This window comes from Octopus sinensis, linkage group LG3, assembly GCF_006345805.1.
Source record: "Octopus sinensis linkage group LG3, ASM634580v1, whole genome shotgun sequence".
NCBI lineage: Eukaryota > Metazoa > Mollusca > Cephalopoda > Octopoda > Octopodidae > Octopus > Octopus sinensis.
The window spans coordinates 113,831,483-113,852,082 of NC_042999.1; the positions used below are offsets into that span (position 1 = coordinate 113,831,483).

General features: G+C 35.5%; 1 protein-coding gene across 2 annotated transcripts in view; it reads right to left on the bottom strand.

Moving 5' to 3' along the window:
• The window catches only part of LOC115209103 (F-box/LRR-repeat protein 20-like), a 405,157-nt gene that overhangs the window by 162,501 nt on the left and 222,056 nt on the right, over positions 1-20,600 (bottom strand). The window contains exon 1 of one of the 2 annotated variants that reach the window (XM_029777229.2): positions 18,912-19,033. The exons of the other annotated variant lie outside the window; for it this stretch is intronic. Within the exon in view, the coding sequence (XP_029633089.1) occupies positions 18,912-18,914 (3 nt within the window). The 5' untranslated portion in view covers positions 18,915-19,033. Of the gene's footprint in view, positions 1-18,911; positions 19,034-20,600 lie in introns of those variants that run through there. 2 annotated transcript variants of the gene reach the window in all.

Here is a 20,600-nt window from a genome sequence, read left to right on the forward strand (position 1 = left end):
AAATATTGAATGCATTTTATTCTCAATTAGAATTCTTATATGTCTTAGATATAAGTGACACGGATGTAAGCAAATCAATACAGGTTGTCAAGCACTGGTGGGACACATACACACAATTGCCTTCTTTCAGTTTCTGCCTATCAAATCCACTCATGAGGCTTTGGTTGGTTCAAGGTTATAGTAGAAGACAGTTGCTCAAAGTGCCATGTAGTAGGACTGAACTAAGAACCATGTAGTTGGCAAGCTAATTTCTTACCACATGCCTGACTGGCCCTCATGCTTGTGGCACATAAAAGCACCCACTACACTCTCGGAGTGGTTGGCGTTAAGAAGAGCATCCAGCTGTAGAAACTCTGCCAGATCAGATTGGAGCCTGGTGCAGCCATCTGGTTCGCCAGTCCTCAGTCAAATCATCCAACCCATGCCAGCATAGAAAGCGGATGTTAGACGATGATGATGATGACCACCATATCTGTGCCTATATTACATATACGTGTGTGTGTGTGTGTGTGTGTGTGTGTGTGTGTGTGTGTGTGCACACGTGTACCTGTGTGTTTGATTATATTTGCATTCTGTGAATGAGCTACAAATAATGAGAGAGGTGTTGCATTTCCCTTTAACATATCACCCACCGGCTTTTTGCCTTTCAATATGCAGGAGGCAAGAGATCCTTTCCTTGAAAAACAGGTAAGTGTAAACAACAAGAAAGGTATCAGGCTATGAAACAAATGCTTTGATAATATTTTTCAAACCTATGTTAGCATAGGAAAAGTGAAAGAGAGACATGGGGTGAGAGATTGGAGACTGCTTTTCTTTGAAAGCTGTTATATTAAAAATGTGAACATATTCGATTTCAAACTTTTACATTAAAGGTTTTTCATAATTCATCATCATTTTTACTTGCACTTTACCATGCTTGCCAAAGAATGGACTACTAAGTAAATATGAAAAATCCTAATGAAAAAACTCAAGTTGACATTACTTTTCCTTCAATACATACATACACCTATATATTACAGTGGCACATGTGTGTGTGTGTGTGTGTGTGTGTGTTACACATGCATACATGTATTACACAAACACATACATATATTATGCATATATATTTATCACGCATGCGCACATACATATATGTTACATGTGCATACATGTGTGTGTGTATACATATATGTGTATGTGTGTGTGTGTGAGTTATATACATACAGGTGATAAAAAGTAGAGTTATTTTTATGTTGAATGTCTCGTTATTCACAAAAAGAATCAGCTCACTGTGTACAAAGAAGTAACCTGGGGGTGGGGGGATCATGCTTCACCAACTACAATACAAGGAATTTAGATGTCGTAGAACACCGACTGTAGGAACCGGCTCTACTTCCATCAGCAGCCATACAATGAGTGAGTGATATGTGCCTAGAACATTTACAGTTTATACATTCAATCAACTTCCTTTCAGACCACAAACTATGAAGAGTCACTTACTATTAATGGTGAATTGAAGATGATATTACAAATTAGAAAATTATTCAAAGTTTTCAGCAACTTCATGCTCCCTCAGCAGCTTCGAATTGCAAGAAACCATGTAACATCATAACAATGGAATATTTTCCCTCAAGTAGGAAGCAAATAAATAAACATATCCTCCTTGAAAAACATATCTATACATACATACATGCATGCATGCATGCATGCATGTATGTATGTATGTATGTATGTATGTATGTATGTATGTATGTATGTATGTATGTATGTATGTATGTATGTATGTATGTATGTATGTATGTATGTGACTAATCTATATTTAACTTTGAAGAATTGTGGAATTGAGTGCCAACATGAATACAGCTTGCCAACAAGCAAATAAATATAACTTTTTCATCACTAGCTATATCAACAGTGCACATTTATATCTTCATTAAATGAAGGTTACTCTTATATCTGAAGAGATGGAGAAGCAAAAAGCATTTCAAAAATTTGCCGTCACTGAAGTCGCTAACACTGTGTATGGCTGAGAAGAGATATTGCTGCTAAGGGTATTTAAACATGGAAAGCATTTCCTTCATTCTTATATTCTATGTAAGCAGACCTATTCATGCAATAAAAACTCACACAACACCAAAATTCCTGCACCAACAAAACACTTTAAAACATCAATAGGGTCAGGTGTGGCTGTTATGGTAAGAAACTTGCTTCCCAACCACATGGTCTGGGTTCATTTCCACTGTGTGGCACCTCAGGCAAGTGTCTTCTACTATAGCCTTGGATCGACCAAAGCCTTGTAAGCAGATTTGGTAGACAGAAACTGAAAGAAGCCCAGTGTGTGTGTGTGTTGTGTGTGTGTGCGTGCGCGCGCATGTGTCTTTGTCCCCTACCACCACTTGACAACCAGTGTTGGTTTGTTTACATCCCCATAACTTAATGTTTGCCAAGAAGACACCTGTAGAATAAGTGCTAGTGAGAGTGATTCATTTGACTAACAGTTCTTCAAGGCGGTGACCCAGCATGGCCGCAGCCTAGATACTAATAAAAGACAGAAGATAAATATTTTACATCTTACCAATAAGCACCAATTCCATCCTCCCCCACCAAATTCTAAAAACACAGTGTTATGTCAATATAATAAAACAATATGTATTCCAAGGAGACAAATCAGGACTGAAGCTGATTTGCATACAGAATGATACCTACTTCAAGCCACTAATGCTCATACTTAAAAAATTAAAACTCATCATCACCATCATTGTTCCACCATCCACTTTCACATGCTCGTTTTCTACAGTTGAATGACCTTCCTGTCACCAACTCTCACTTGTTTCCAAGCAAAGTAATATTTCCCCATGCCCAAACATGTTCTTGCAGAATGTTGGAAATGAATGATACTCATTTACAACAATCATATAATGTCAAGTAAAGGAGACACAGGCATGGCTGTGTGGTAAGAAGCTTGCTTTCCCATTATATGGTTTCGGGTTCAGCCCCTCTGCATGGCAGCTTGCACAAGAGTCTTCTACTATAGCCTCATGTCAACCAAAGCCTTGTGAGTGGATACAAAAACATTTCACTTAAACCTGGAATTTCTACCTTTATAAGTAACGTGGCACTTAGGTGAATTTTTGTTACTCTGGTATATATATATATATATATATATATATATATATATATATATTTATTTATGTGTGCATGTCTGTGTTAACCCCCCCACCCATTACTTGACAAATGATGGTTGTGTGTTAATGTCCCCGTAACTTACCAGTTCAAAAAAAAAAGGACCAATAGAATAAGTACTAGGCTTACAAAGAGTAAGTCCTAGGGCTGATTTCTTCGACTAAAACCACTAAAGTTGGTGCTCCATCATGACTACAGTCAAATAACTAAAACAAGTAAAAGAATATAAGACTTCACCCCCACCTCTCCCTCTTCTGCGCATACATACACACACACCCATGCTTTATATTGTGTGTAGAGTTAGATGAATGACTGCCATTGGTGAGCTTACACCATTATAATGATATGGTGACTACTGTACATAGGAATGTTACTGGTTATGATATACAGAGCAAATACAGGAGAAATTATGACAAAAAAATGCAAGTTTATATCATTTGTTCGTTATGTACAGAACAAACATTATAATCAATACATGATCCAAGTGCACTTTGAGCACCAAACACAGAGGTTGCAAACGACAATGGCAGAATGGACATAGGGAACAATGATACATTTATCATAATTTTATATGCACTTGGATATATGCTGTGCTTTAAGAAGAACTGGCAAGTCAGGTAAGACCGTAACTGTGACTTTTACCAGTGTTGTATAACTGGCCAATTGAAGAGTACCCTTCAATCACTGGGCAATAAACTATGCTTCAGAAAACCAATTGAGTCAAGTGAAATCATTGCCGTGGCCAATGCCAGCACCATCTGTCTGGTACCTGTGTCGATGGCACCTAAAACGCACCATTCGAGCGTGGTTGTTGCCAGTGCCACCTGACTGTCTCCCATGCCAGTGGCATGTAAAAAGCACAAATCAAGCATGGTTGATGCCAGTACTGCCTGACTGGCTCTTGTACTGGTGGTGCTTAAAAATCACCCACTACACTCTAGTGCTTGGCATTAGGAAGGGTATTCAGCTTTAGAAACCTTGCCAGATAAAATTAGAGCCTGACACAGCCTTCTACTTTGCCAGTCATCAGTCAAACCATCCAACCCATGCAGGCATGGAAAGCAGACATAAAATGTGTGTGTGTGTGTGTGTGTGTGTGTGTGTGTGTGTGTGTATATATATATATATATATATATATATATATATATATATATAAATAATAATGATTCAGATAAAATCGGGTACTTGAAAAGATATGCATCAAGTAGGGTTGGATAAACCTGTAGTCTCCCAGATTACTGACCATAAGTATTATATTACAGCCTTTCACTAACTAACTTCTTAACCTAGCTCCACCCCTTAATGACAGCAATACCCAATTTTGTTGATCCTTCTTCCATTTCACAGAAAGCCTTGACAGATTTGAGCCTTTTGGGATATTCTTTTGTTTTTGAAATTATCTGATGATTATGGTTTTTTTACACATCCACACACACATACCTGGATACACACACACCTGGATACATACATATTATATATGCATATATACAAACACATACACTTGGATACATATATATTATATACATATATATATATATATACACACATACACTTGGACACATATATTATATACATATATATACACACACACACTTGGACACATATATTATATACACACATACATACAGTAGGATATATATAATATATATATATATATATATATATATATATATATATACACACATACATATGTAGATATGCATATATGGGATTGAACATGAAACCATGTGGTTGAGAAGCAAACTTAACTACATGGCCACACCTGTGCTTATAATTAAAAAGACATATGTTTTCTAAATCAGCCAGTTCTTCTATTCTAAAGAAGGACTCTATTTTGTCAATTCAAATGACATGGCATGTGCGCCAGCAGTTCCATGTATAATCTGTATCCCCAAAGAAACAAAATTGCAACTGAACAGAAACTTACATGAAGAGAAATACCTATTATTACACACCAGACATGGAAGTGCCTTACGTTCATATTACTCTTCTATTTAAACTGTTCGCAATACCAAAAACGCAATACAGATCAAAAGACTATTGCAGATCAATCAACGTTATTGCAGAATTCCATTTGAAAGACTCATGAAATACAAAACGAGTAATTGACAAGAATCATAAACTATTAAACAGTAACAAAAAAAACAATTGTTTTATTATTAGATGCTCTCTTTAAAACACCCTAGCATTCTGAACAGTGCCAGAATGATGGAACTGGAAATTGCAGAGCAAATGTCCAATGTAAATACTTGCTTGGTTTTATCTATGAAGATTAATATTATTTTAGCAAATAAATTGTGAGTGTATTGAGTAAATACAGCAATAATAGCTGACGAAAAAGCTTTCCATGATAGTACCTCAATAATCAAAATGATATTCCACTTTGTTGATACGGAGATGTGTGTGTGTGTGTGTGCGCATATACATATACATGTGTGTGTGTGTGTGTGTGTGTGTATTCATATGCATACACAAATGTGTATGTTTGTACATATGTATAAATACACACACACATAAGTATATACACACAGGTACACACATGCTGACACAGGCATACACAAACACACACGCATATACACATACACACACATTTTGCACACAAACATATATATGCTATCTCAAAGCACACATGGAAATGCAACAAGTTTAACAAGATGAATGCAATCTTCACACTGTGATGAGAAGAGATACACCGAGCAAGCACACAAGCAAGAGAGACAGAAATCAAGTAAAACCAAGAAGGAGAGCACTGCAATATGCATAATATTGATTCAAAAGTTGTACGAAGAGCAGCATATAGCCTACAGCAAAAGTACATCAGACCCTTAACCAAAAATCCTTAAGCATTTTAGAGAGCAAGAAAATCAATTGTATACAGCAAGGGTTACCAGTGTAACCCCAAAACGGATGTCTATACAGATCTTCTATCATAGCTATCATCCAAGTTATGAATATTTAGCAGCCAGAATAGAAATATCACGTTACATCGATTAGAGAACAAGAGATGTGGAAAGGAAGCAATTTACAGTTGTTTTTGATGAAGAGCCAAGTAGAGGTTCCAAAAAATTGTTTCATGTATGAATAAGCTGGCTCAAAGCATTGAAGTGGCAAACACAAGGAAAGCTTAGAATACTTGAAAGTGTAGACCAAAAATCAAACTGCCAACCAAATGAAAATGTTAACTAAATAAGTGCTGAAAGCAAAAAAGTGAAACAGAAAAAAAAAATTTTTTAAGGCTTTTTGTGTGCATGCATATGCAGGTACACACACACACAAATGTGTTAAAAGTGGGTATATAGACATAAATGTGTACTCAAGAAGTTTGTCTAACAAACAATTAGTCCTGATTTTGCTCCTCAGTTTGGGCAAATGTCTTCTTCCTTAACCTTCAGTTAATGCAAACCTGTGGATAGTATTACATTGGTGGAAACTGCAGAAGTTTGTCACAAGGACTGAAATTGTAATTCAAAGAGCTAGTCTTGTAAATACTGTATTCTGCTCACTGCCTGGTGATTAACAATACCATAGCTGGCTCCAAGCCTGGTTGAGAAAGGGAGAGGTTGTAGGTGTAGGGTTAGCATTACTGCACTACCAGTTTTCTACATATGAAACCAGTCCTGGAAGGGATGTGTCCTCAAGAGACTACATACGAGGCAAAGTTGTGTAAGTCAAAATGAAGAAGTATTGGCAAGTAACTACACCTAGGTGCAACTCCAATCTATTGCCAAAGATCAAGATAATGGAGAACTCTTATTAGCACCCTATGCTCCACATAAAACCAAAGGAATTAAAAAGAAGACCTCATGATTATATTTTATAAAACAATTTATAAAATGAAGTAAACGATTATTAATTCATGTCTAATCTTGGAAATCAGTAAAGTCACTGCTAATGTAAAATATGAAAATGCAAATATAACCTAGATTTCAAGGGAGGGTTTTTTTTTTGGTTTTTTTTTTTGAGAGTCAGTTCTTGGTTAATGTAGCATGGATGAAGCAACAGAGATAAAAAAAAATTTCCCTGGCAGAGGAAGCCTGTCAACAAAAGAAACATTCTCGAGTAACTGATCATTCTCATGATCAATTATGGACAACTAGATAAACTGAAGATGTGTAGAATAATGGGTTCTGTTGAGAAACACAAGACACAAATTTGAACTCATATCCTAGGAGCAAATACTTTATCTAATAGCTTATCCCTTTAGCTTTCTCACTTTTACGTTGGTAAGAATGTACACTGATCAAACAAGAACAGAAAAGGGAGCAGCTATGACCTCTCAGAATTCATGTGAATGATTACGACACCAGGTGGTGATGTTAAGCCAAATGACAGATTAAAGCTACCACCAGAGGTCCATCCAAAAAGAGCGTCCACACATTTTGTATCTACCTAGTTTCATTGAAAGTTTGAAGTGACCTATCACTGTCGCAAAAGACACTTGTCCAAGATAGCACTTAGTGGGATCAAATCTAGAACCTTTTGATTGTGAAGTAAACTTTTTAACCATACAGAACTATTGCAATTGACTTCCAAGGAAATATTATAAAAGTTCCAGATTACAAGTATATATTTGAATATATTTGTTGGTTTAAGTAGCTATAGGTCAAGAGAAAGGATCCTGCCACAAACTCTACAATTTAAAATGTCACATATATATATAAATGTTTGCATAAACATACACAAGCCCACATATACATTTCTTACAAAGTTATATGTTGTATATTCTAACATACAAGTTGAATTTTTCAGATCAAAATTTACACCCAAGATAACTTACACACCAAGATAACTTTGGAGAACCAAAACTTCTATGGAAAATGCAGCATGATTTGGGAAAATAGTGATGATGCTTGAATGTTTGCCCTACATTTTTATACTACACTGACTTGTATGTTGGGAAAATACAGTATGCCTGCAAGAACACAACCACAAGAATACAAACCTGCATACATGCATGCACACACACAGTCTAAATCATTTAAGGATAAACTCACTCAGTGAAAATGTGTATAGTAAAGAAGCTAATAATGATAATTTACTCATATCAGCACAGAGCTATGAATTTATCGTGGTAGTGGATTGTCAAATAAATTGCTCCCCTAGTATTTGACTGGTAGTTATTTTATCAAACCCAAAAGGATGACAGATGAAGCCGACCCTAATAAGATTTTGAGCAAAAGAGAAAGGGAAGAAAAAACATAACTCAAATAGCTCAATTCATTTTGTTTGGGTTTCTAATGATTCTATCATTCACTGCCTTAGTTTATTGAGTCAACAAAGGAACAGCTAACATGGTCACTGGCGTTGCTAGAAATAACAGTCAAATAGGCATTAAATCACACCCTATCGTCTTACAAAAATTTGGGATGGTTATCTATGATCAAAGATGATTATATATTTGGTCATAGACTTGCACGATCAAAGTTGACCTGGACATAAACAGCACTAATTAAAAACACCCTTACAATCAGACAGGGGGGGGGCTCTATTTAGTTGTTCAGTTTGTAAAAACAAGTCAAATTTCACACACTGTCGCTTTAAGAAGTTACATAAAGTAGCCATAAACACTCCTAGAGAAATTAGATGGCCACAACAGGAATCCCATGGATCATAGGTTTGTTTGATCACTGCAGACCTAGGACAAACAACTTTACAACAGTATCATCTTTCAACACCAATTTCTCTTAGCCTTCAACTGCACTACACCCTCTCAAAGAGATAGTCAATCATCAACCAGAGTTTTTGCAGATTGCTACCTGTTTTATTGACTATGGGGAAAGTGAAAGTTAAAGAATACCCAAGCAGAAGTTCAACCCAGAGTGTTTTTATATGTGTTACTTGTTTCAGTCATTGGACTGTAGCCATGTTGGGTGACCATTCTGAAAGATTTTAATTGAACAAATAGACACTGTACTTCGTTTTTTTTTGGGGGGGGGGGTTAAAGCTTGACACCTATCCTTTTGCTCTCTTTTGACAAACTGCAAAGTGACAAGAACATAAACAAACCAACACTGGTTGTCAAGCATTATGAGGTGTGGGGGAAAGCACAAGCCTTACCATATGAGAGAGAGAGAGAGAGAAACTTCGATGTAATCAAAAATCATTTTCTATCTTTCTGATGACCAAGGATGGATATTGATGTGAGTCTCTCCCCCCCCCCCAAATGCATTTCTGGAGAACTGAATATACAAATTTTGCTTCTATTGTCTTACCTATTTTGTCCCATCTAAATTTGTTCTGTATATGCTCAAAGAGAATGGAGGTAATTTTCTGAAATAATGTTATGAATGTTTTTAAAGCATTTAGAGACGGTCATTTGCTTAGCTGATATAGTGTTTGCAACATTTGTAAAAAAAATATTTCTTCCTCGAAGTCAAAAATGCCGTAATTATTTCTCATTTTGTCCCCACCCCATATTACTTCAGAATTTAAAATAGTTTTGCTGTGTGATGATCATGATATTGAGAAATTCGTGAATGAGAAAAGAAAAATTCAATAACAAAAAAAAAATATTGTTGTTTAATTCCAGCTCAAATTTTATCAAGCAGAGCTCTGAATCACGAAGTACATATCACATTTCTGAAAACTATTCAAGTTTATCTGAAAGAGGAGTATGATTGTAAGTTGACAGTCATGCGTATTAACATGAACACGAAAGTGAGTAAAAATTGAAGAAAGAACAGAAGAAACTAACTAAACACGGCGCGCTGGATAATTCAAGGGAAGTAACTTTTGAAAGTTTATTGACTTAATTCCCTTGCATAAACTTTTCATTTTCAATGCATTAGTCTAGATTGCTACAGCCTATTTTAAACGCAGATGAGATGAACAAATACTAAACACAACCATTATGATTTTATAGTTCAAATTGCAGTAGAGCAAACTTGACCTTATGTTACAGAAATTGAACCAACTTTGATCCAGTTACGAAAAAAAAACATGGTATAAGAAAAAAATTGTTGATTTAGTCAAAATATGTTATTATTTAGAGTAAATGTTTCTATTCAAAATAAATTCAGATTATAGCTAAAAAGAAATAAGGACAAAATTCTCAAACTCCTAGATTCTGTGTTCAAATTAGAAAATGGTTACCAATTCAGAAATTATACTCACATTTGAACCACTAAACTTGAAAAGTAAAATATATATTCAAATTAAAATTTAGAAGTGATATATTAACATTTTAACTACAAAATTTAAAAAGTAAAATATTTAAATTAACAATATTCAAATTGGTGCTAAGTAATAGGGGAAAAAAAGTCTTTCAAATCCATAAGATAACTTAGAATGTATTTTGGTCTCTGCCAAAGTGGCTTCAAACATTTTATTTTAAATTCACGGTATCCAAAAAACAATGTATTTTGATTTTGTTTTAGTTCTAGCAGGAAGAAAATGATTTCATTTTAGATTTCTTTTTCATACTTGTTTCACACCAAGCACAATGCAAATGCGAAACATTTTTACATTGTTATACAAAGAAATTAATAAATATATGTGTGTGCGTGCACGTATTATGCGCACACATCACTGTATTTACGGGAGTATTGTGTTGTTATACACTGCTGGTCACAATACACTTCCTTGAATTGTTTTAGCTTTCAAATGATTCCACCCCACTGGCAAGGTGGGCAAGCTAACATTCCCCCTTCTACAGCCATGTGATTTGGAGCAATGTGAACTGACGTGCTTCGCTCAAGAACACAACACTATGTGAGGCAAGGTGTGGGTGAACATTTATGCAGAAAAAAGAGAATCAACAACCAAGATCCACTTTTTATTTTTGTAATAGAATAAATGGAAGAAGCATTTTCCTTTTATTTGAATATTTGTATTGATATACACTGCCTTTGCTTCAATTAATTTTTTAAATTATGAAGAATTTAGTAAAATAACTGTCATAAAGCTGGTTTTTACAACATAAATTAATATGAAATTTTGATAAAAGATTTAAATTTAGATCTCTTCAAGTTTGTATCACAGGACCAAGTTTACAGTCTCAAGTAGATTGATATCAAAAGGGTTGAAGCTATCAAGAAAGTAACTAATCTTTTTGAATCTTGAAGGGAAAATATATGTCTATAAAAAGATAAAATATTTCACAAAAGATCTGGCTGCTTTTTTTAGCAGATCAACATAGAACTACATTACTTTTAGGATGGTCATGTTATAATTATTGTTCTAAAGTATTGTAAATTTATCTAGGCATCAAAGAGTTCATCATTCCAAATATTTAAAGTTTAATTTACAATGAAAATAGAGTTTTTATTTATGCATTAATAAAAAATTAAACTGTCTTGACACATCAATAAAATTATATTTATTTACAAGTTTAAGCAAGGCAGTATGTTGGCAGAATCAGTAGCATGCCACACAATTTAATTAGTTGTATTTCACCTGTTGACTTTTACCGTTTATCTTTTTGGGGTCGATAAAATAAGTACCAGTTGAACACTAGAGTCAGTGTTAACTTACCACTTCCCTCTAAATTGCTGGCCTTGTGCCAAAATTTTAAATCAAATACAAGTTTAACCACTTCCATACACATCTACAGTACATTACAACACTACCATATAAGACCTCCTGAAGAATACTATCCCTCCCAATAAATAAGCCCCTATGGACAGCTAGAAATAGCAGTCCAACTCTTCTCAAATCATACCTGACTGTTATTTTCTTAAAAGCAAAGACTTTGAATAATATAGTCTGAGCTAAACTGTTTGAAAAGGACATTATGGTCATGGTTGGAACGTCTTTGATCATAGGTCTGCCACATCAAAACAAGCTTGGAGTTAAACCCCAAACAATAACGACACTATTCTAACAAACACTCACTTCTAACAAACACAGAAGGTGCATGAATGACGAATTGGCTGGGTGTTTAGAGCAATTAAAATATTTATGCAGTATTGCTTCCAATCTCTGTGTTCTCAGTTCAAATCTCACTGAGGCCAACTTTGCCTTTCATCCTTACAGGGTCAATAAAATAAAGTAACACAATGAATTAGTGTAACTGCTAGCATGCCAGAGAGATACTTCTTGGTATTCATTCTGGCACTTTCTGAAGACTTCTTGGATAGTAGACTTAATCTGTTGTCATATTTCATCGCCACTAACTGGTCCTAAGCTTCCTTTAGTGGAGTTCACTCTTGTAGGAATTTGAGATAGCTATCTGGTGTGAGGATAAGTTCTTTCCATTAGCCTTAGTGATACTAGAAAATATAGAGACTGAAGTACTGCCCCATCTTTCTGTGAGTAAAATGATGCCCCCCCCCCTGCCACTCACCAATGCATGTGCATGCACACACACACAAACAGCAGTACTGGGTGCCTCACTAACCTGCCCAACATTGTTCTCTAGACAGAGATAAGGGCAAAGAAATCAGCAACTGTTGTGTTATGGATGAGTCAACTTTGCCAACCTCTATTAAGACCACTACCATATGGAATAGATATACTAACTACAGGCATAAATAAGGAAGTACACATTGAATGATGTAATCCTAAATATGCAAAAATAAATAAATAGTGAAAAAAAAATGTTTTTTTTTTTTATTTCAATATCCCTGCTCAGTTATCGGAGCACAAGCAGGTATCTGCAAGTGCAAGCCCCATGAGTCAGAGTAGCTGTTGCAGTGCTTCTCCCCCACCATCCTCTGGGGCAATGCCTTTTCCATTTTGTCAGCTGGGACCATGACGTGGTCTGAATTACAGTTCTGAATCAAGACAATGTACAAATTTTGTTGCTTACTACTCATAGTTGATCCGTATCTAAAAAATCACAATCTGCTTAGCCCATTTGATATCAACCTGCCTGAGACCACCTTCAGTTCTGTGATACAAACTTCCTGATCTACAGTGATTCACACCAAAACCTTCCATTAAAATTCTATGTTTCATACACCAGCTCAACAATGTCAAAGTCATTTTACTAAAAACTACATTATTTCAAAACTTAATAACGTGTATTTCAACGAAAACATAGAAACAGTAAAATGTAGGTGCGGGCATGGTTGTGTGGTAAGAAGCTTGTTTCCTAACCACATGGCTCTGGGTTCAGTCCCATTATGTGATATCTTGGGCAAGTGTTTTCTACTATAGCCTTGGGCCAACCAAAGCCTTGAGTGGATTTGGTAGATGGTAACTGAAAGAAGCCAATCATATATACAGACAGACAGATATATTTATGTGTTTGTGTGTGTGCTTGTCACCCCGCCATTGCTTGACATCCAATGCTGGTGTGTTTATGACCCCATAACTTAGCAGTTTGGCAAAAGAGCCCAAGAGAATAAGTACTAGGCTTGTGTGTTTATGTCCCCATAACTTAGTTGTTCAGCAAAACAGAACAATAGAATAAGTACTAGGCTTACAAAGAATAAGTCCTGGGGTCAATTTCTTCAACTAAAACCCTTTAAGGCAGTGGCTCCAGTACAGCTGCCATTAAATGACTGACACAAGTAAACGAATAAAAGAATAACAAAGGGTTCAATTAGGAATGACCTGGGAGCCAAAGTAAAACAACAACAACAAAGGGCATACAAGAACAAGCTGAACTATGGAGACAATGCAACATGGCTACTACACTGCATGCCACACAATAAACAACTATATGTTAGAGAGCAAAAGTGCAATTCTAACTGGGATGAGACTGACAATGTACCTGGATCAATGGTTTATTAGCTGCCTCAAGTAAACATACAATGATGATATGGTTTGTTTGATTGGATCTGACAGTTGTTAAGAAAATTTTATAGACTTTGCTAATCAGTCATTGAAAAACAACACACATTAATCACAAGTGAAATCTTTCCATTTAAGCGAACAGGTATTTTTACCTTGACATATCTTCATCACAAAGAAATATGAAACCAGTGACATTTACTATATCAGAAAATTTTATCTGACAATTCTGTATTTATATATATTAAACTAATAACGTGTATTTCAACGAAAAACATAGAAACAGTAAAATGTAGGTGGGGCATGGTTGTGTGGTAAGAAGCTGTTTCCTAACCACATGGCTCTGGGTTCAGTCCCATTATGTGATATACTTGGGCAGTAGTTTTTCTACTATAGCCTTGGGCAACCAAAGCCTGAGTGGATTTGGTAGATGGTAACTGAAAGAAGCCAATCATATATACAGACAGACCAGATATATTTGTGTTTGTGGTGTGCTGTGTCACCCCGCCATTGCTGACATCCAATGTGGTGGTTTATGACCCCATAATTAGCAGTTTGGACAAAAGAGCCCAAGAGAATAAGTACTAGGCTTGTGTGTATGTCCCCATAACTTAGTTGTTCAGCAAAACAGAACAATAGAATAAGTACTAGGCTTAAAAAGAATAAGTCCTGGGGTCAATTTCTTCAACTAAAACCCTTTAAGGCAGTGGCTCCAGGTACAGCTGCCATTAAAGACTGACACAAGTAAACGAATAAAAGAATAATACAAGGGTTCAATTAGGAATGACCTGGGAGCCAAAGTAAAACAACAACAACAAAGGGCATACAAGAACAAGCTGAACTATGGAGACAATGCAACATGGCTACTACACTGCATGCCACACAATAAACAACTATATGTTAGAGAGCAAAAGTGCAATTCTAACTGGGATGAGACTGACAATGTACCTGGATCAATGGTTTTATTAGCTGCTCCAAGTAAACATACAAATGATGATATGGGTTTGTTTGATTGGATCTGACAGTTGTTAAGAAAATTTTATAGACTTCTGCTAATCAGTCATTGAAAACAACACACATTAATCACAAGTGAAATCTTTCCATTTAAGCGAACAGGTATTTTACCTTGACATATCTTTCATCACAAAGAAATATGAAACCAGTGACATTTACTATATCAGAAAATTTTATCTGACAATTCTGTATTTATTATATATTAAATATTCATTTCTTTTCATATGGTACAAGGCCAATACTTTTGTAAAGGAAAATCATATCAATCGAATTGGCTTGGTTACTGGTACAAATTTACAGCAAAATTGATTTTAGATAAGAACTACAGAAACTAATATATATATATATATATATAGTTTCAGACATTGGAGGAGTGCAGCCATGCTGGAGCGTGACCTTAAAGGGGTTTTTAATTGAATTGCCCCAAGTACTTGATATGTTTTTAAGCTTTGTACAGCTAATTTTATCAGTCTCTTATATCAAACCACACTAAGTTACTGTGTGTTTGTACATACAAATTGAAAGATTTTCAGACAAACTGTCTTAATCTTCCACTGTAACAATGCATATATATAAGTAGAGAGAGAGAGAGAGAGAGAGAGAATAATAATACCTGTTGCACAGAAAAACCAATAAGTAAGCCTTTATATGGCAGTGCAATCTGCCCCACCAAGAAAACAGTAGCTAAATCTCCCTCATATTGCATCTTGTACTCATAAAAAAAGGTACAGGTTGGTCAAAGCTGGAATGGTTTATCATAGGTCAGCTTGACCTGGAACTAAACAGCAACATCACAGGTGGTGCAGATAATTGAATTTGTAGGGCACTATACCACTAACCAAAGGGTCACTTATTCATAACTTGAATATATTTATTGTTTCAACTTATGTTAAGGTTTCAGTTATTGTTAGAATAAACCTTGACAAGGCTATGCTCAAACGCATTCCAAACATGAACATCCTATCTTTTTGAGAGTATCTAGGACTACATTATCCAAAGTACCATAACATGTTTGGCTGCTATTTCAAGCAAGTTGAGATGCTTTGTAACGACTCCTTTATTGGCTCTTGTCAATATAGTCATGCAGTGTTGTAGGTTCACACTTCAAGCAATATCAGAGCCGTAAAATTGATTAATGATAGATTGGCCACACTGATTTATGAAGTATATATGCTGCACTAAATGACAAGGAAACCAGATTACTGATACTGATTTTCCTAATTCCCAATGAGATCAAAGGAAAAGTCAACTCCCAGCAGAATTGAAGTCTATGAAGGGGAAAACCTTCTCAGTCTGATGCTCTACATCAGTAGTTCTCAACTGAGGTCACATTAGATTTTGCAGCTAAAGTCTATGTGCAATAAGTTAGTTATATTTCAACAAAGCACAAAATATTTTTTAAAGTTTTTTTATTGGACAATGACATAAATCCAAGGTATGGTTATTGCTAGGTGAAAATTATTATTATTAATATTATTATTATTGATGATGATGATGATGATGATGTCATCATAAGAAATTTTGTTACCTCCTATTAATTATGTTTCAAGTAACTATTTGAATTACAAAAAAATAGATTTTTAATGGTTTCAAAGTTTTTTGGGCTTTTTTGTTTTGTTTCTTTGTCTCTCTGTTTTTTTACTAAATATAATTGATTAAATTCATCTTTCAGAATAACAGTAACACAGAAGCCAAAGATCTTGAGGGTAAGCCAAGAACCAAAATCTTGAAGATGATGTATAAAGTGAGGGCCTTCCTTAGCACCTTGGTCTAAATTTTCCCTTCTCACTCGTCCCTAGTAATATATACTTACTTGTATGCCATTTGTTTTAATTATTTGTGTTTTCATATAAAGTTATTTGGTTTCGTAAAAATTCTGCGATCCAATTTAAATGAAGGAAAAACAATTCACTTGTTCTTATGTAAGAAATCCTTCATTTAAACCTCTTTTACATGAAACCACATATCTAAGGTAGCTTGTTTAAAATGTTCCATAAAACAAGTTTTGAATTAAAATTACAATATTGTTTTACAGGGATTAATTTCATTGAATAGAATAATTAAAAATGAAATAACAGGTATACTATTTCATTTAATGAATTGATGATATATCGGATAAAACAGCTTGTAATATCCGTTCCAAGTCTCTGAACTCTGAGTTCAAATCCTACCAAGGTCTAATTAAAAATGAAGTAACAACAGGTATACTATTTCATTTAATGAATTGATAGCATATTGGATAGAACAGCTTGTAATATCTGTTGCAAGTCTCTAAACTCTGAGTTCAAATCCTATCAACGTCGACTTTGCCTTTCATTCTTTTTGAATCAATAAAAATGTACCAATGCAGGTTTTGTAGATTGATGGAACTGTAAGAACCCCAAGCAAAATATTTCACAGTATTTGTTAAGCTCTTTGCTTTCAATGTTCAACTCCAACCATGGTCTACTTGGGGCAGCCCAGTTTAACACCACCACTTGACACCTTTGAAGCCTTTACTAGAGTCCACTCTATTGCAGGAATTCAGACCAGGTCTCCCACCCTTCTAGTAGTCATATAGATCCTGTAAAGGACCATGGACACTGACTTCTTTCCTGACTAAAATAAAAGAAAAAATCCCAAATCATTTCACTACATCCCAAATCTGAACGGATCTGTTATCAAATTATAACAAATAAATGTTAAGAAATGAATTGTAACATATATAATTCTAAGCCACATATAATACAAACTAAAACTTATATAATCTTAGAATCAAGAATTTTAATTTAGACGTTTGAAAAAAGTCTATAGGTATTATAAGAATATCCTACTTATATCACTGGTCAAATATTTTGGTCAGGCAGAACCAGTCGCAAAAAAAGAAACAATGTCATGTACGTTTAATAATGACTCCCAAAACCCTTAGTTGTTGTTCACCTTGATCAAGTAAACCTATGATCAAAGGAGCATTCTAGTTGTGACCATCCAATGGTACCCACCTGAATCTAAAATATATCTAGGACTACACAGCCAAAGTTTTGCTGTTTATCCCCTCACAAACGATAGGATGTAGTCTTAGTGATTTAGCTGCTATTTCTACCAGGAAAAGATATCCCTAAAGATTCCCACGTTTATCTTTTCGACTTTAATAAGAAATGACTGGAGGAAACTATTAAAAAGTAGTTTGTGTGGTACTTTACACATTCAGTTGTTTCATTTGTTTTTTCTTTTCTTTTTCTCTTTTTTTTTCTCTCTTTTTTTTTTTTTGTATTGCAGATAATAGTTACAGTATACCGAAGGACAATTATCTCATTCGATGTAACAAGAATTCGGACACTTTTTACAATTCCCGTTTTACTTCTTTTTCTTTGTCGAAAAAAAAAAATAATAAAACGATTAAATAATGATTCGGCAGAAATGAATAAGGGGAAAAAAAAAAACATATATTCCTCAACAATGGAGCTGAAGAAATATATCGGAAAGTGGTAGTTTATAATGTCAATAAACTTAAGACACAACGAAAAGTTATCCCAAACAACAAGCAATATGAAAACAAAAACATTTGCTTTGCAGATAGTTTGATTCTATGTGAAAGCATTTCTACAGTAGGCAGGGACAATATATAGATATACATAAACAAAATATAGGGGACAGTGCAAAGGAGCACAATCTTCAACTTCGAAATACTGTAGTCATCAGACAAAATTCTGTCACTAAGGGTGTGGTAATATGCCGTTGACAACTTTAGTTATCATTCTAAGTTCTTTATTTATTACACATCACCGACACGGTAATGGCGGATAAAACGAAGAATCGTTAACATTATATAAATGGACAATACATATGTTGCACACCAGACGACTTCAGGTAAAAGAAAATTAAAAACACACGCAAAACATTCATAAACACAAACACGTGTCATACACATACATACATACATACATACATACATACACACACACACACACACACACAGATGTGTGTATTGTCTAGACCTTGGAGCTGTGAATATCCTGAAAAGCTATTTAAATAATCCTCAGAGACAAAGCCAATAAGAAATACCAAGTAAACCTTACCATTAGTTAAGCTCATCTAAGATTTGTTATCTAAAAACCTGGCAACTGTGCAGCATTTCGCTGGTACAGCAGAAACGGTGAACGGGAGTGTGTTTATGTGTATCGCCCTTATCACTCAATAATAACAATTCTCTCTCTCTCACACACACACACACACACAGAGCGATAGACAGACAGACAGGCAAGCAGGCAGAAAACAGACAGATAGATAGATAGACGGAAGAGAGAGAGAGAGAGAGTGTGTGTGACTTGTAGTAACTGAGTAACACAGTAAACACTAATCGCAGAGAGAACTGAAATTCCTAGAAATAAAAAAAAAAACGCAATAACAATAAGGATCAGAAAAGGGGAGAAATTGTTTACTTTCATTAGTTCTACATCAGCAAAGGCGAGGAAAAACGGAGAACAGTTTTATCCTGTCCAATAACAAGACTCCCTCAGTACAGCGTAAACAAAACTCGGGAAGACAAGATTATTTAAAGAAAACAAATGTAGATTACGATTATTTCCGGATTACGCTATTCATATTACACTGGATCCGGATCTACGATTGTTATTGGTTATTTTATTTTATTTTATTTATTTATTTATTTTTTGACAATTGTTAATAGTGACGCATGCAAAGTAAGAAATGTCTTAAGAGTCAGGCGTGGCTGCGTGATATGAAGTTTGCTTCTCAACAACATGCTTCCAAGTTCAGGTCACTGCGTGTTACCTTGGGCAAGTGTATACTGCTATAGACTTGTCGCTTTGATAGACGGAAACTGACTTTGATAGAGGGAAACTGAAAGATGCCCAGCGTGTGCGCGCGTGTGTGTTTATCCCCCCACTTGACAACTGATGTCTGCTTGCGTCACTTAGCTGTTCGGCAAAAAGAACGATAGAATAAGCACTAGACTTTTTTTTTCAATACGCATGAGCGCCGGGATCGATTTGTTAGACTAAACACTTCGAGACGGTACGCCAGCACGGCCGGGTTCAATGACTGAACAAGGATAAAATGTAACGAGAGGGAGAGGGGGAGACAGATAGGCAGGCGGAAGGGAAGGTGAGGTAGGCAGACAGGAAGAGAGAGGGGGATTGAGACAGAGGAAAATGGAGAGACAGAGACAGACAGGTGGCAGGGAAGGAAGGAAGGAAGGATGGATGGATAGATAGATAGATAAGAGAGAGAGAGTCAGACAAGGGAAAAAAGTTTCTCAGGGGAGGGAACTCGATGCAACAGTATTTTTGTATTGGTAACTAAACATTAACATGCGGATTGCATTCAAGCAGTTGATCCGTGATCAAAGGCGTTCTGGCAATTACCATTTTGTCTAGTCATGGCTTTATTAAGTGTCTTTTCTTTTTGAAGAGTGTGTGATTCGGGGGGTAATTTGATTGCTACTTCTAACAGGTCACACGACTGCATAGCTCTGTTTTTTTTTGGAAGGATTTTTCGAATTAAGTACAAGGCCAAACATTCGCATATTTCATTGAGATTTAATTGACCGGCTGCTAAAGGATAAAAGGCAAAGATGTTCTCAATGGGAACTGAACTCGAGACTTACAGAGACGTAACCAAATAGCGTATGGAATTTTATCCGACACTCCACCGACCCTAGCAATTACAACAAGAACAGTAGCGTTTAGGAAACAGCTGGTTATATATACGAGGGAAGAGAAAGAAAGCCAAGTGCGGAAGTAGAT